This window comes from Micropterus salmoides, unplaced genomic scaffold, assembly GCF_014851395.1.
Source record: "Micropterus salmoides isolate LMB-PRFRI ecotype aquatic unplaced genomic scaffold, ASM1485139v1 Ms_hic_scaffold_22, whole genome shotgun sequence".
Classification (NCBI taxonomy): domain Eukaryota; kingdom Metazoa; phylum Chordata; class Actinopteri; order Centrarchiformes; family Centrarchidae; genus Micropterus; species Micropterus salmoides.
Window position 1 is genome coordinate 11,167,651 of NW_024041373.1, and position 14,780 is coordinate 11,182,430.

The 14,780-nt window shown below is 41.2% G+C and overlaps 1 protein-coding gene across 4 annotated transcripts in view; it reads left to right on the plus strand.

Moving 5' to 3' along the window:
• micu1 (mitochondrial calcium uptake 1) overlaps positions 1 to 14,780 on the plus strand; it is a 34,012-nt gene that overhangs the window by 13,150 nt on the left and 6,082 nt on the right. The window contains exons 6-10 of one of the 4 annotated variants that reach the window (XM_038737213.1): positions 3,217 to 3,228; positions 9,343 to 9,348; positions 10,117 to 10,231; positions 11,704 to 11,786; positions 12,244 to 12,444. In XM_038737213.1, coding sequence (XP_038593141.1) covers positions 3,217 to 3,228; positions 9,343 to 9,348; positions 10,117 to 10,231; positions 11,704 to 11,786; positions 12,244 to 12,444 — 417 coding nt within the window. The remainder of the gene's footprint in view (positions 1 to 3,216; positions 3,229 to 9,342; positions 9,349 to 10,116; positions 10,232 to 11,703; positions 11,787 to 12,243; positions 12,445 to 14,780) is intronic. The other 3 variants (XM_038737214.1, XM_038737215.1, XM_038737216.1) reach the window with 3 other exon arrangements.

Genomic DNA, 14,780 nt, shown 5'->3' on the forward strand with positions numbered 1-14,780 from the left:
TAAAACAGAGGTGAAAAGAAATTAGTTTGTGTGCCTCAGTCTAAAATAGTTTACATATGGACATTTGTTCTGAAGAAACTAGTTCCAGGTAAAAACTCTACATGTTCAAATCAATATATACTTTTTTATCTCTTGAGAAGTTTTTAGAAGAGACATTTTTGTACAGAAAGAAATTAAGCAAATACCTTGATAAATTAGTCTTTTTAACCCCCAGAATACAGGAAGGGTTTTATCTGTTAATACCTTGGATTTTAAATATGCAAAACAAGAGAAGGAATTATAAATGAGGGTGTGAAAAGTATGGACTTAATTCAGTGCAGTAGTGTGAGTACTGTTAATGCAATGAAGTGAAAATTAAAGATATTATCTCTGAAAGAAAAAAATCCATGTAAACTGACTTGAAGTGGGCATAATTTATCAACACATTAGTAACTTTCTGTATATCCGTAGATGTAAATTAACTAAAATTACTCATCAAATATTATGCATTATCTATTTTAGTTTATTTAAATGTATCTTTTTGAATCTCCGTCCTTATGAATGTAGTATCAAATAATAACATAATAAAATCATTCTATGAAATACAATATTAATCAAAGAACTGCCATATTCATTCATCTTTCAGGCTGAAATGACATTGAAGAAAGTAGATAAATAGACATGGAAAGATGTACAAATTGAGGTGATAACTCAATGTCACTGAAATAAACAAATACTCATCAGGGGCAGTGGGGTTACAGCATCGTAAAAGATGACATATGAAAAGAGATAATGGTGAAAATAGAAAACACCATTACATTCTTTCAGCAAAGAGTGCAGAAATTAATGGAAGAAATCCAAGTAATACTGTTAGAAACTCAGCAAGAGTGTTAGCCGGTATTTCTGGGTATACTTTGTTGTTTGTCAGTGTATTTTTACTTATTTCTGTTGATATCTGGCAAAATATGCACAAGCTGGTATCAACCCTGAAATACTTCCATTGCATGTTTTGTATATATAGTTTGATATTCATTCTCAGTGAACATTTTGGAAATGTGCTCTCCCTTTCCTCAAAATTGAAATGAAATGATGTTGCCTTTCACAGACCATACCCTCTATACTTTTTCTTTGCTTTGCTTTCGCTCCTGTTTTGCTTCTCAGCCGTCAGCTCACATTGTCTCAATCAACAGTAATTGAACTAAAGCAAGAATATGTGGCTTTCCAAATATTGTTTGGTTTAAAGAGTAATGAAGATATATATTGTTTTCAACCCATGTAGCAATCATACAACTATCTGCCTTGAATCCTGAAGCATTCAGTTAGTTAAACCTAGTTCATAAAGCCAGGGTCTTTAACAGAGCAGCTGTACACTTAATCATTAAGAGAGACAATTACAAAGTAAGCCTGCCCAGTGCGTAATAACCTGTTTAAAGACAATAACAGCAGGTGACCTCACCTCCCCCCTCACCCCATGGCCACAAATGGACTTTAATAGGAGCTAGTCTCTGTGCTCTAAATGCTAACGTTTCTCAGGAAAATAGAAGCCATCAATATAAATCACCAACATCATTATTTTTGCTGCTTTCCTTGATATTGATTTGTGACCTATTACTACCCTCTCACTGATCCCAGGGAGCATCTCCCTCACCCAGAAGCCAGCCGTCCTCATTCATTTAGTATTAGCTTATCATCAGTGTGATGATTACAGTTTCTAATCTCATTACAAAATCCATCAGCCCCCAGGCTGGTACGATGATGAGTAAGACTGTACCCTATCTCCATGTTGCAATCAGATAAACCACACCAAATCAGTGAGGCTAGTGACATAACTCTGTCACAACTTCCCTCTTTTAATGGCTTCTGAAATTTAGTAGTGGTTTCACTAAGCATTGTTTCTGTGAAAGAGTTCCCAGGGCCTGGAAATGAACCAAAGAGTGTGGGCTATACATGAATCAAAAGTAAATGTGAAATTTTGTGGCGACCTTATCTGCTTATGTAAATGTCGTCCCTATCTCTAGGACTTGTATTTACTTTATTTGCCAGGCAAATCTCTGGACACACGGTGTTTTCTGATCCTGTATTTAGCTTTGATTGTCCCCTGAGATTTTCCTGCCATGGCCAGAGCGACTTGAGACGGCCCCTCCCTCCTTGGCCCTGCCCGACCCTCTTTTGCCCAGAGACATGTGCCTTCTCCTCATTGACTTAATGTGCACCCCTAGCTAGTTGGAGGAGGAATTAAACCATTACTATGTCCTGCCAAGAAGCCATGAAATCTAGCTCATACGCAACTTAAATCTGCATTGAATTATCCCTAGATGAAATGGCCACGGCAAGTATAGTGGTGCAATATCTGTAGTGTGTAAATCATGAAGTTTATGGAGGGTGTGGTGAAGTACAAGGGGAGCGTTTCAGCTGGGGGTTGGGTGGTAAACTGCGATGGCAGATAGGTGTATGGCATTGTGTGAGTGTTACATGAGAGCTTGCTTAAAAGACCTCTGTGTCTCACTTCCCATGGTTTTGTTTAAAAATAGCCTGGCCAACTGAGAGATTTTTCACATACATTCTGTTTGGCCGCAGTTAAGTGGAAGAGTGTTTAAAAGTGTGCGTGTTATAAACCTCTCACTGCATCCCCCCTCCTCGCCCTCTCCTGCTGACACTTTTGTTCCAGGTTCAGTCCATGTGTAAACATTACATGCCCTATATGGTTGGTTAACAACTGCTGTTCATATTGACCTACAGTTTTTGTTTTATATTTGTTTTCCTGTCCAGAAGAAAACAGTTATTTTAACTTTAAATGGGATTGCTTGTGTTTGCTCATTCACTTGTTTTCATTGCATCTCTCTCTGCTGTTAATTCCCTCCATCTCCGTGTTTTCTTCTCCCACCCCGATCATGTGGACATGCTTTCAGCTGCCCTAATCTTAGGTTGATGTGACTTGACGTTGCCATTGTTAACTGTTGATTATTCTCTCGTGCTCTTCTCAGCCGTCCTCTCTCATTCACATAACAAGTAATCCCACCATTTTCTCTCTCTTCCCTTCCTCGTGAATAACCATCATCCTCAACGCCCCGTCTCCCAAAATCCCCACCTTTTCTCTGTCTCCACCCCCTAATCATTCCATCTACTGATCCCCATTCTCCACCCACAACCTCCCCGTCCCTCCTCCTCCTCCTCTTGTATTCTGTCTCCCTCTCTCTATCCCCATCTCCTTCCCGTTGTGCCCCTCCCTCTCTGCAGGACTTCTGGCAGGTATGGGGTGTGTGCCGAGCAGCATGTGTGCACCTGAATGAAAAACTGCACTTTGTAGTGACTACCTACTCTCTCCCTGTCATTTAGATAGCCCTACATATATTTCCCCTCCTTCCTCTTATGTCTCTCTGTGTTCTTTCAATTACTCACTCTCGCACTCCTTTGTTGTAATATGGAGGGCATAGCTATTCACTGCTGTTAGTCCAGGGGAACAGCTAAGTAGGTAGTTTTTCTGTATTTACCACATCTCAGCTTCAGGAAATGTGAAACCAGAGTTGTGGCCTCAGTTTTACGGGCACCGTGGATAGGACAGCAGCCAAACTGTGCATTAACGTGTATATTTTCTAACAAGAAATCGGTAGACTGGTAATAAAATGTTCAATTCACATCTAGCTTTCCTCTCACTGGGTATACGTGCTATAGGTGAGTATTTTTTTTCTGATTGGCTGGTCAGCAGTTTAAGGTGCAAAAGTACATTAAACTCACGTTGCTGAGCAGCGGTTAGGTCTGTTTCATTGAAAACCATTTTTAAGCAACCTTTAAAGAGGGCCGATGATTCGAGTACAGCAAGTACTGCCTGTGGTGAGTGGCCATGGTATAAGCATAATAATATACTGAGATGTCCAAATATGGAAAATAACTAATTTGGTGGGGGAAACACTGCTCTGCTTGTTCTCGTGGTGTTCTTTCCCTCTGCCTTGTCTGTTAATTTCATATTCATGGACACTAATGTCGCTTATGTCACTGACATAAATGTGTATTTGTCCATTTTAGCATTTACTAGCTGCTAGTTTCCAGCGATGCTCTGAAGTGTTTGACACGTTTTGTGATTCAGATGTTCTGATATACACATTTATGTTGGAATGTATAGATAAATGAGCCTTGACCTATAAGCTATCTACTAAATGATTTGGCTTTTTAGCAGGTCTGAAAGCCTCCGTCAGTCATCCTGACGTAAAGATAAGCCCAGGGCAGCACAGGGCAGGTTACAACCTGTACACCGCATAATGACTAACTAAAGTAGGCACACAACCCATTGTACATGCACTTGTATCAGATATGCAAACTCAAACTCTGTATTGTTATTGCACAATGTATTGGAGACCTCCCTGGTGCCCTTTATATAGCTCGTTGGTGGCAGCTGTGTACCGTGTCCCCCTACTGAATTATTGAAAGTGAAGACTTTATACTTTGCCTCTACAACGATTATTAAACGCTATAACACTGCTACATAATTTACTTTGGGGCTCTGACTAGTGTGTAAAGTTCAGATACATTTATAGTCGTATTTTGATGTCAAAGCTGAGATGCAAAGAGCTGATAAAATGAGTCATTTATATGGGTCTTGTATTAGAGCCAAATCATAGCATTGCTGTTCCCCTGCACTCCCTCTGCCTTGCTTTATAAACACACATTTTCTCCTCATCTTTTTATCTGTTCTAAGAAATATCAGCTTTAGCTTTCCACATGCTTTGGCACTCTAGCCCTTTCCCCAGCATGCACTGCTCTATTGCCTGTGTCTCACAGAGAAAGTAGCTGGTGGTGGCGCCCCCTCTCTGCGCATGGTGGCATTTTAGGGTAATTTTGGACCCAGAAAATGGCTATGTTAGCTAACGTCAAGGCTGTATCGATGTGCTTGAAAACCTTCACAAATCCGCCCTCTGGATTGTCCGGATGTCAGTGCTGCATGATTTCTGTAGAGCATGGTTTAGAGTCACTGAAGGCAGGACTTGGTCTGTACATGTGAAATGTATTCTAACTGTTCCTACATGCTGCGGCCCTCTCTGTATGTAAAGCCACAGCATCTGCTGTGTGAGCTGCTACAACTAAGAGCGGACACCTGTCACTCAGAGGGAGTGCGGACGGGGCTGCTCCAATGGAAACGAGCCTCTTGTCTCACCAACTGTCATGTTCACTTTTTCGGATTTCACAGGAAGCTCCCAGGGGACGCTGTTTGGACTGTCATTGCCGTATTTCTCTATCTTTTCTTGTCTTCAATTCTTACATGCTTTCTTTGCCCTCTCTTGTCACTGTTGGTCTCTGTAAGAGCTCTCACACACATTTTTCTCTCTTTCTCCATCTGTTTTCCTCTCCTAATCTACAGTAGAGAGGTTGAGTTGTCTTTACACCTGGTCAGCTAATTCGGTCCCCCCTCTCCTCTTCTGAGACAGCTGCCATTCCCCAGCGACCGAAATTTGTTTATTGAGCGTTCCACATCAGGGTCCATTATTCTGATTGAGCTCCCAGAATAATTATGAGTTATTAACAGTACACCTGCTCTGCAGATAGCCCTGGGACTAGAGATGAAAAGTTAATGCATTAGTGTTCTCTACGCCCACACACATACAGACTGTGGTGTTTTGGCCCCAAGGAGAAAATGTTCACTCTTGAGCACTCTGGTGGATTTTGGTTGTGCATATATGCTTTCTGTGGTCTTCAAGGCAGCGCACCTAGTATAGAATCAGGTAGTGTGTGAGGTTTTCTTTGGGTCTGGGATGGAGACCGTGCCCTAGTTGCTGCACAAAGCAAGTGCACTTACACACTGTGAGAGCTTTCAGCCGCCATTCAGAAATGTCAGGCTCAGTACCAGGTTGACTTTACCCACAAGCAGGTCGGGCCCCGCCCCCTCTGTCACTTATTCTGCGCTGTCACGTCTTTTTTCTATTTTTTTTTTACACATCTCTCACCTGTACAAAAGATGAGAGGGTGCTCAGGAGCAGGTATCACTCGAGTGCACACACACCACATAGAAGAGTGCATACACAAGGAGAGTGGGTGCAGATTCCCTCTCTTTGCAGCTTGAGCTTTTCATCTAGACTCTTAAATTCATCTCTTTGTTGTGGCACTCAGAGGAGACTGCCCTTATAGCAGAGTCCACGTTCAGTTTGATAATAAATATTTTTAAGATTTAACACAAACTATGTGCCTTTTATATCTAGTTGTTTCATCATGCTCTTCCCTCTTTTACTCTCTCTTTCTCCTCCGCAGCTGCAGTGTTGGACAGGGTCACAGATCTAATCAGTAACGTAGCACTGCAGCCGGTACTGTGGTATTAGAGGGGGCCAAGTCTAAACTGCCATCAGCTCCTATGCCAAGTGCTGGTGGAGCAATGTAAATAGTGAAGCTAGCAGAAAATGGACCGATAGCACATAATATATAATACGTCACATATATATTTTTTAGTATCCAGATGTCCTTGTTAGAGGCTTGCAATATTGTGTGTTGAATTGTATCTCTGTCAGTCACAGTCACTTCAACAGCTGCCTGTTTTCTTTTATTATGACAGGATGATGATGCTGGATGTCAGAAATCTATGCCTTGTCATCAGCACAGCTGTGATATAATTGAATTTGTCAGAGCAACAGTGCCATGTGGTTGATTTGATCATTTAAAGTTTTTTTTATATTCTATATTTGTTTGGAAGTGAAAGCGAGCTAACAAATGAAGTTAATTTATTAAAGCATTGATGAGAGTTTCCTACAGTCAGAGATCGTTGATAGAAGCATATAATTCCTCAATTTTGGATTTAACAATGAAATGTGAGAATCCTGAACACCTTACGCAGTCAGTTTCTAAGTATGGTGTGCTTAGAAAGTGTTTCTTAGCCACTCATGTGAAATGATCAGAAAGAGATTCGGCCCGTTCACATGCATGCCTCTGGCTGTGCTTGACTTGTGTGCATCTCATTTGTTGGACTCTTTAAGCTTGGGCCAGTTGAAATTTCAGCCAGGGCAGCTATCGGGCTGCTCCATAGCCTGGTGCACTGGAGAGATTAGCCCTGACCAAACCCTTAACCCCTGTCTGTGTGTGTATATGACAGCAGTACATTTGACTGCCCCGCTGCAGGCGCCGTCCAGCCAGCAGCTCTGTCAGCACTGTGTTTCTGCCTCAGCTCACAGGCTAGTTGGGTCATTCGGTCCGTCATCTGGACACTGCCTGTGAACTTGGCCGTAGCGTGGCTGACACATACAGGCATGTATGAACACATGAGCAGGCTCAAGGCAGAAATTTACAAAGAAATCGCACTCACATACACACAGACAGCTACAGAGTTGACACTGATCAACAGACACACACACTGACTGACGAGGCGTTAGCTGTTAATTAACTTGAGTGCTGCAGCAATTTGGTTTACAGTCATTTGAAGATCAGTGCTTTGGGAAAAATCTAGGATGAGTGTTAAATACTGACTCCAGTGTAGTTGGGATCCTTTGGGTGATTGCAGCAGCATGTTTTCTAGGCATAATCTCCTCTTGGTTGATGAATCAAAATTGATGAAAGACTCAACTGACGGGACACAGAGACAAATTCTGTCTGGGGAATCAAGTGATCTAATCTAATGGGTATCTCTTGTAGATAAAACTTTTACTATACTGTACTTACTTACTTTACTATCGATCTGAATTCTATCTGCATTTTTGTACTCTTGAATGGCCTGTTGCTGGAGCACCCAGTAATGCACAACTTCAGTGGGAAGCTGAGACTTTCACTAGTGTCAGAAAGATGGAGGATGAAGGGAAAGATGGGACATGATCTTACAGCAGAGCCACAAGCTCCATGGAAGAGGCTTAAAAGGCAAGATAAAATCCGCAGCTTGACATACAAAATGCCATACCTCTGTGCCTGCTTGCGAGAGTGCACAGTGTTACTTCATACATTTGTTGGCGAGATGTACGGTATGATAGCACGGTGTTTATATGAGAGAGAGCAAGACAGTGAAAGCTATATTGTCAGCTCAGCAGTGAAGTCTGTGGATACTATGAGAATTATGTTCTCTTCCAGCTGGGACACAAGTTGCGTCAGTGTGGACTAAAAGCACTGTGTTTGTGTGTTTTATTTTGTTAGTATGCCCATGCGCACACTCAGATCTCTTCTTTTAACAGCTGAATATGCTATTTGTTTCCACTCTGTGGCCATTATAGTTGGACATCTTTTCTTGAATGTCATTTTGGCTGCTCTGCGGGTGTTTTTGTCCTTGACTGAGGATGCTGGAAAAAGTGAGTTATTATGCCTAATGTGCTCTGAGCCTCTGTTCTGATCATTATAATGAGGCCCAGTGTGTTTATGTCTCTCATGTGCGTAGTTGTGTAGTTGTCTGAGGCCGTGAGTGCATGCTTGCCCATTGAAACACACAATCATTAGAAATCTGGCTCACCTCAGGCCCTGAGGGCTTTCTCTGTGTGTCATTGTTCCAAACTCAGCGGCCAAAACCAACCTCTTTTACTCTAACCCACTCTCACTTTCCCTTTTTACTCTTTCTATATACAAACACCTAAAAGTCTTCCACTCTTATAGCACCAAGAGTTCAATATAACTCTTGGTGCTCTCATTTTGTTACGTCTGGCTGGCTGTTTCTCTCAACCTAGTTGCACTGCTCCAAAAATAACTTTTTTTTCTCCCACACCCCCCTCCGACTCCCTTCTCCCCTTATACTGTAAATGTCGATACCATGAATAATAAATGTTACAGTAGAAACCACTATTTTCTATATTTTTGTCACCAATGTGAAAGAGTCAATAGTCAATAGACACAAATTGAGGATAGTGAAATATTTTATAAGCTTATAATAATTGGTTTTAGTACAGTCTGTTTCAAGTGAGGAGGGAGTCGGTTCATGGGGAAAGAATTTAAAGTATGTTATGATATGCTATTAATGGGGATGCCCCAAAATGTTAGTATTCAGATATGTTTTTCCCAATTAATTTCAATCTATCTTCACCCAGCATACAGCTCCGGTGACAGTACTTAGGAAAGATGGAAAAGTAGACAGAGAGTGGGTATAAAATGATTGTTAGAACCGCCTTGGAAGTAGAGCTGCATCATTTTGTATTTTGAGGAAATCAGTCTTTGTTTTATTCTTTCTAGTTTTGTTCAGGCATTGATGTTCAGTGCTTACAAATATTAATTACAGTTTATAGATACCGTAAGACATATTTGAATTCTTCATTTGAGTGGTATCCCCCAATTATCTTGTTTTGAGCAAGCTGTTTTCTGTGTCCATGACTGCACATGCGTGTCTTTGTCGTTCAAGGCCCCTGCTAAAGACAGCAGAGGCCACACAGTTCTCTAACAGTTGTTTCTCCTCCTTCCTCCTCTGAATTGGACCTCTTACAGACGGAGGTAACTCCACGTGGGCTCAGCGTGGCCCTCCCCCCCCCCCTAAGGCATGCTCCGTCCGTCTGTCCACTCTGTTTGGTGGAGCGTCCTCCTAGTTGGGCACTGTCTTTCAAGCCTCTATCACTGAGTGTGTAGTGTGCATGTGGTTAAGTCTCACTGTTGTGCAGTGCTGTGAATATACACATGCTGGCAGAAGAACGTCAGTTAACTGTGTGTGAGTGTGTGTGTGAGTGTGAGAGAGGGCTAAAGTCACTTTGTTTTTAACGATTAAAACATTTGGGTTGTGTTACAGATATGGTTAATCAATAGTGTGTGTTCGTGGTACAGTCTCTCGTAATGTTTTCCCTCTTTTATGTCAGTTTCACACTGTGAGTACAGCTGCTGGTGGATAATGTGCTTTGAACTTTAACTGACCACACTAATTGTTCTTCACTACCACCTTCACCTGCCTGTACTGCTTCATGTGTATGCAGCATTTGCATGACTGTTGTGATAAACCGTCTATCCATCGTCATCCTTATGCACAAGGGCAATTTTAAGTGTGTGTGTGTGTGTGTGTGTGTGTGTGTTTGTGGAAGTACAGTATATGTGTACGTTTCTGTGTTTGAGCATAGCCAGTCTCTCGATTGGGCTTCACTCTCAGACACACGCACACACACACGCGCAAAGCCACACCTGGGACAACTGGAAAATCTGTAAGGCTTCTGCTGAATCATGTAAAATATTTTTAACATAACTTCTTCCTGTTTTTGTCCTGGCCTTGATGAGCAGAAGATCGCCCAGGAGAGGGAGAAGTTTGCAGATGAGGACAGCATTTTTTACACACTGGGGGAATGTGGCCTTATCTCTTTTTCTGACTACATCTTCCTCACCACTGTGCTGTCCAGTAAGTACATCGTTGAACTGTACAGACATCCCATTCAATCCCACAGTCCTAAAATCTTACACACTGATCTTAGATCAAATCCTGAGATGATCTCGTCTGTCTTCTGCGCTCTCTGCTTTCTTTCTGCATCAGTTAAGACAGATATTGAAAAGGAGAAAAATATTCCAAGTTGATATTATTAGCCAGGTTACAAAGCTGGCTGCCTGTTCAGTATGATCTCTAGTTCTGTCAAAGTTAATAATGTGTGTCTACCAAGCTAGCTGCCTTGGAGATGCTGCGTGTCACAGAATCAGTTTGTTTTAAGTGGATCGTTGGTGGTGGATGCAGGGAGTCAATTTCACATGAATGCCTCCTTCTAGAATGTGTCAAAGATCATGGTAACAAAAATGAAGCTCTGACTCCTTCCTCTAGTAAACTTTTATCCCCAGCTTAGCTCAGCCATTTATTATAATCCGATCATACGGAGAAAGTCTCCGGGGAAGTTTTCAAGGGCAAGTCATTTTTAATCAGACAGTGCAGGATGCCTTATGGTTGGTTTCAATCCATTTAACACGGACACAAAAAATAGTACATTGGAGGACATATTTTGCCTAACTGTTGCACGCATTGGTTCAGGTTTCATTGTGGTGTATATTTACTGCTATTTTAGTTTCAATCCTTTGTCAGATAAAACAAGATTAATCTTAAATATTTCCCTTTAAAAGAGTTGGTTTGTTAAGCAGTAAATGGTTATAGTAGTATTAGTAAAAAATGAAGCATTGAAAAGCATTTAACAAAAAGAGGGCATGTAATGTAGTGTGTAAATATTATAGTTTTATTATTGTTTCAGGCCTTATGCATCTAATTATAAATAAATCATGCATATTGTATTCTGAGGAAGAAAAACGTCAATATGTTCATGGTTATTAAAGGAGCTAGGCGCTGTATAACACACTGGATGGAGGCACCGTTGGTCCATCTATTTCCCATTTTTGTTTGTTCCGCCGTTCTCAGGCTGTGGTTGCTAACACTATGAAATGTTCTGAAAACAAATTTCAGTGACTCGGATCGTGTGGTCATTAAAATAAAGTGGGTGTTAATAGCAGAGTTACAGAAAAATGACATTTGCAAAAAGTGTAGAGATTGGGTGGAAAACAGTGATTCGAATTCAACGGTCATTAATTCAAATTTAGTATTCCAGATTAAGCCATATAAACAGCAACTCCACTGTTAGCAGAGAGCCAGGGCTGATACTGAAGCAATCACTGTCGTCTAATGGCTATTGGCTCAAAAAAAGAGTATCTACAGAGCCCCACGTTGCACCACTGGGGGTGAGGTGAAAGCTGAAGATGTTGCACAGTTGATGTGTAATGACCGAGACAGTATTGAACTCTTAAGCTGTTTGGGTCGATCCTGTGTGATGTGTTGTTGTTTTTTTTTGTTGTTGTTGTAGTATTGATTTCTGAATGTGTTTTGTTACCTGTGATGTCCAGCTCCCCAGAGGAACTTCGAGATCGCTTTCAAGATGTTTGATCTGAATGGTGATGGAGAGGTGGATCTGGAGGAGTTTGACCAGGTGAGACTGTGATCAGCAACACGTTTTGCATACAGTGAGCACACACAAACACGGTTGAAACAGCCAGCCCACACGACTGGACTCTCTTTAATATCTACAGTAGCTCCTGATTGCATTACAGTAACCAGTAACACACACTGACAGGCAATAAAGGTTGGTCCCTGCATTGATGTGCACCAGTGTGACATTATCTCAGTGGGAAAAGATAAGTGCTATGCTGTGCATGTGTGATCAGTATTTCAACCACTGGATCTGATAGGCTTTTTGACAGATGTTAATGTAACGCCTCATTATGTAAGTCTTTTGTGCTGCTATGTAATATGAAGCAAACCAGTAAAGTGCTCCGTATTTTAAATCAAGCTAAACGTACACAAACCTCATAGGCTTTTTATTGTGGGCAGTTGTCGAATTAAATAATTAAAAAAATGTTTTTACATGGGACTCCCTACATCCTTAGGTCCAGAGCATCATTCGTTCCCAAACCAGCATGGGCATGCGCCATCGCGACCGCTCCACCACAGGAAACACCCTGAAGACAGCCGGCTGCAGCTCTGCTCTCACAACCTACTTCTTTGGTGAAGACCTGAAGGGCAAACTCACCATAGGCAGCTTTCTGGAGTTTCAGAGGAAACTGCAGCATGATGTGCTCAAACTAGAGGTAATGAAAGAGGAAAGTGAATAAGTGGAGAAGGAGAATATTCTACTGAGAATAATCATCCACTGGTTTACTGCACTATTGTAGGCAGTCATAATGAATTCATTTAAATGTTACGGCTTTGCTGTAATCTTAAATCTTAGTCTCCTCTGCACCATATTCAGGGACTAGGCATGAAAATGGACAGGTTCTTAACTCAGAGGAAGTAAATATTACTGTCTCTTACATTTAGTCCAAACAAACAAATAAACTAAAAGATGTTGAAGAGTCAGGGGAGAAGCAACGACAGGTGAGCGTCATGCACAAAACAACGGTCACAACACAATAGAATGACAGATGTACTGAGTGGATTGTCTGTCAGCACTGGACAGTGTCAACTTATGTCTCCCCTCACCGACACAGGATAGGGATGCACCGAATGTTTGGCCACCGAAATTAACCGGCAGAAAATAGCAAAGAAAGCACTGTCGGTGTTCGGCCTAATACATCAAAAGACTGAATAAATTTTACCAAACAATTACGTTGACATGTCGGCAGTGTGGAAGCATATTAAAGTGTCAGAGAAAGATGCAAAAATCACTGTTTTGCAGATACTGTTCTGCTGAATTGTTCCTAGCACATCCACTCCATCCGAGGCTGACTTCTCACAAAGAAAAGGCAACCAAGGTCTGACCCACTTTGAGTGTTTCTATCACTTGAGAAGGCGATTAATCTAGCCACACATAAGTTCGGGGTACACACGTATTAAAGCCTTTATGGTAAATCCACTGAAATGGACCAGAGCGAGCTGACAGGCAGGTTAGCGACTTTATCCTGTCATTTTCTCTCTTTACAAAGACAGTTGCAGTATGAGAGTCCTACGTAAAGAGAGACTATGAAGTCTTCATTATACGCGATACGAAAACCACATAGAACATTATTTATCAAACTGGGTCAGATTTGATGAATATAGTGCGAGGATACACATGTGTCAACGACCGGTTTTCAAAATAAGGTCTATACAGGATGGAAATAAGATTAATTGGATTATATTCACAGAAAGTATAAAACATAGTACATGTCCATTAAAGAAAACTTTACTTTACTGGACCCTCTTGGGCCTCGGACCCAACCACCATAGTCTCTCCAAATCCTGTGGGAAACGCCTAAAAAACACATTTTGACTATTTAATTTATGCAATGGTAAAAAAAAAAAAATACTTGTTCGGTTTTCTGCAAATTTTTTCATCATCTTCGGCTTCGGCCAAGAATTTTCATTTCGGTGCATGCCTAGAATAGGAGCGTTTCTCCTGTTTGAATTCTTGCAACCACTCTGGCGACTGCTGAAATCTAAATGAACAAAATATGTTGGTTGGGTGGCTCAACTACGTAATGTGTCGTTGTGTGCAATGGGTGAATAGAGTCTGCAGACACACGATGCATACAGCAGCAGAACAATATGTAGTGTTTACAAGAGTAGGTAACACTGAGAGCTTCAGTTTACAAGCTATTAGCAAGTTGGACAGACAAACCACGACATTTTCCCTCATTACAAAGTCCCCACATCTTGCATTGAGCTAAAGGTTAACTTACCCTGCATTTGCTATGAAGCGATTTTCTTCAGTCAAGGTTCCCTTAAGTACTCTTGTAAAAAAAAAAAAAAAAAAAAACTAAATACAACCAGACCAGCGGAAAATTCTCTAGAGCGCTGTCGATGCCATGTTTTTATTGACCCAGAACAAACCTACGCCTGCGTCTGGGAGACTGGTGCTAACTATGGTTGATGCTGGACAGCCTTTACAGTGAGTTTTTCAGAGGGCGGTAATTGCACACGGTTTTAATAATGCTTAGAATTTAAAATGATAACACTAACCGTTGGGAACTTCACTGTGGTTTGTCATTAAACCAGTAACCATTCCATCCCTACAGTCATCTTAAGCTCCAAGAATAGGACTCGAGTCAGAGAATCTAGCATTAAGAAAATTTGTCAGGTCTTAATGATACCACAATGCTCAGAGAGGGCAGTCATAACACCACAGGTAAGGTTGACACTAACATGGGTGATCCAATTCTTACGAGTCTTACGCTCCTATCTTTCTTTTTTTGCTGAGGCTGCAGTTCACCATAGGTCCTATTTCACCAGCTGGAGCTGGGGTTTTTTGCAGCATGTTGAACTCATTCTCTCACTTATGTTTGTAACTCTTTTAATACCTACCCTTTTTTGATGAATTCCCCAGTAAAGCTGGAAATACAATATAGTTTGCATAATTTAAGCTTTAAGCATAATTTTAAAATTTTCAAAACACTGGGATGCACATTTGACTGTTTTTATTAAGCCTATATGTATGTACATGCATAAT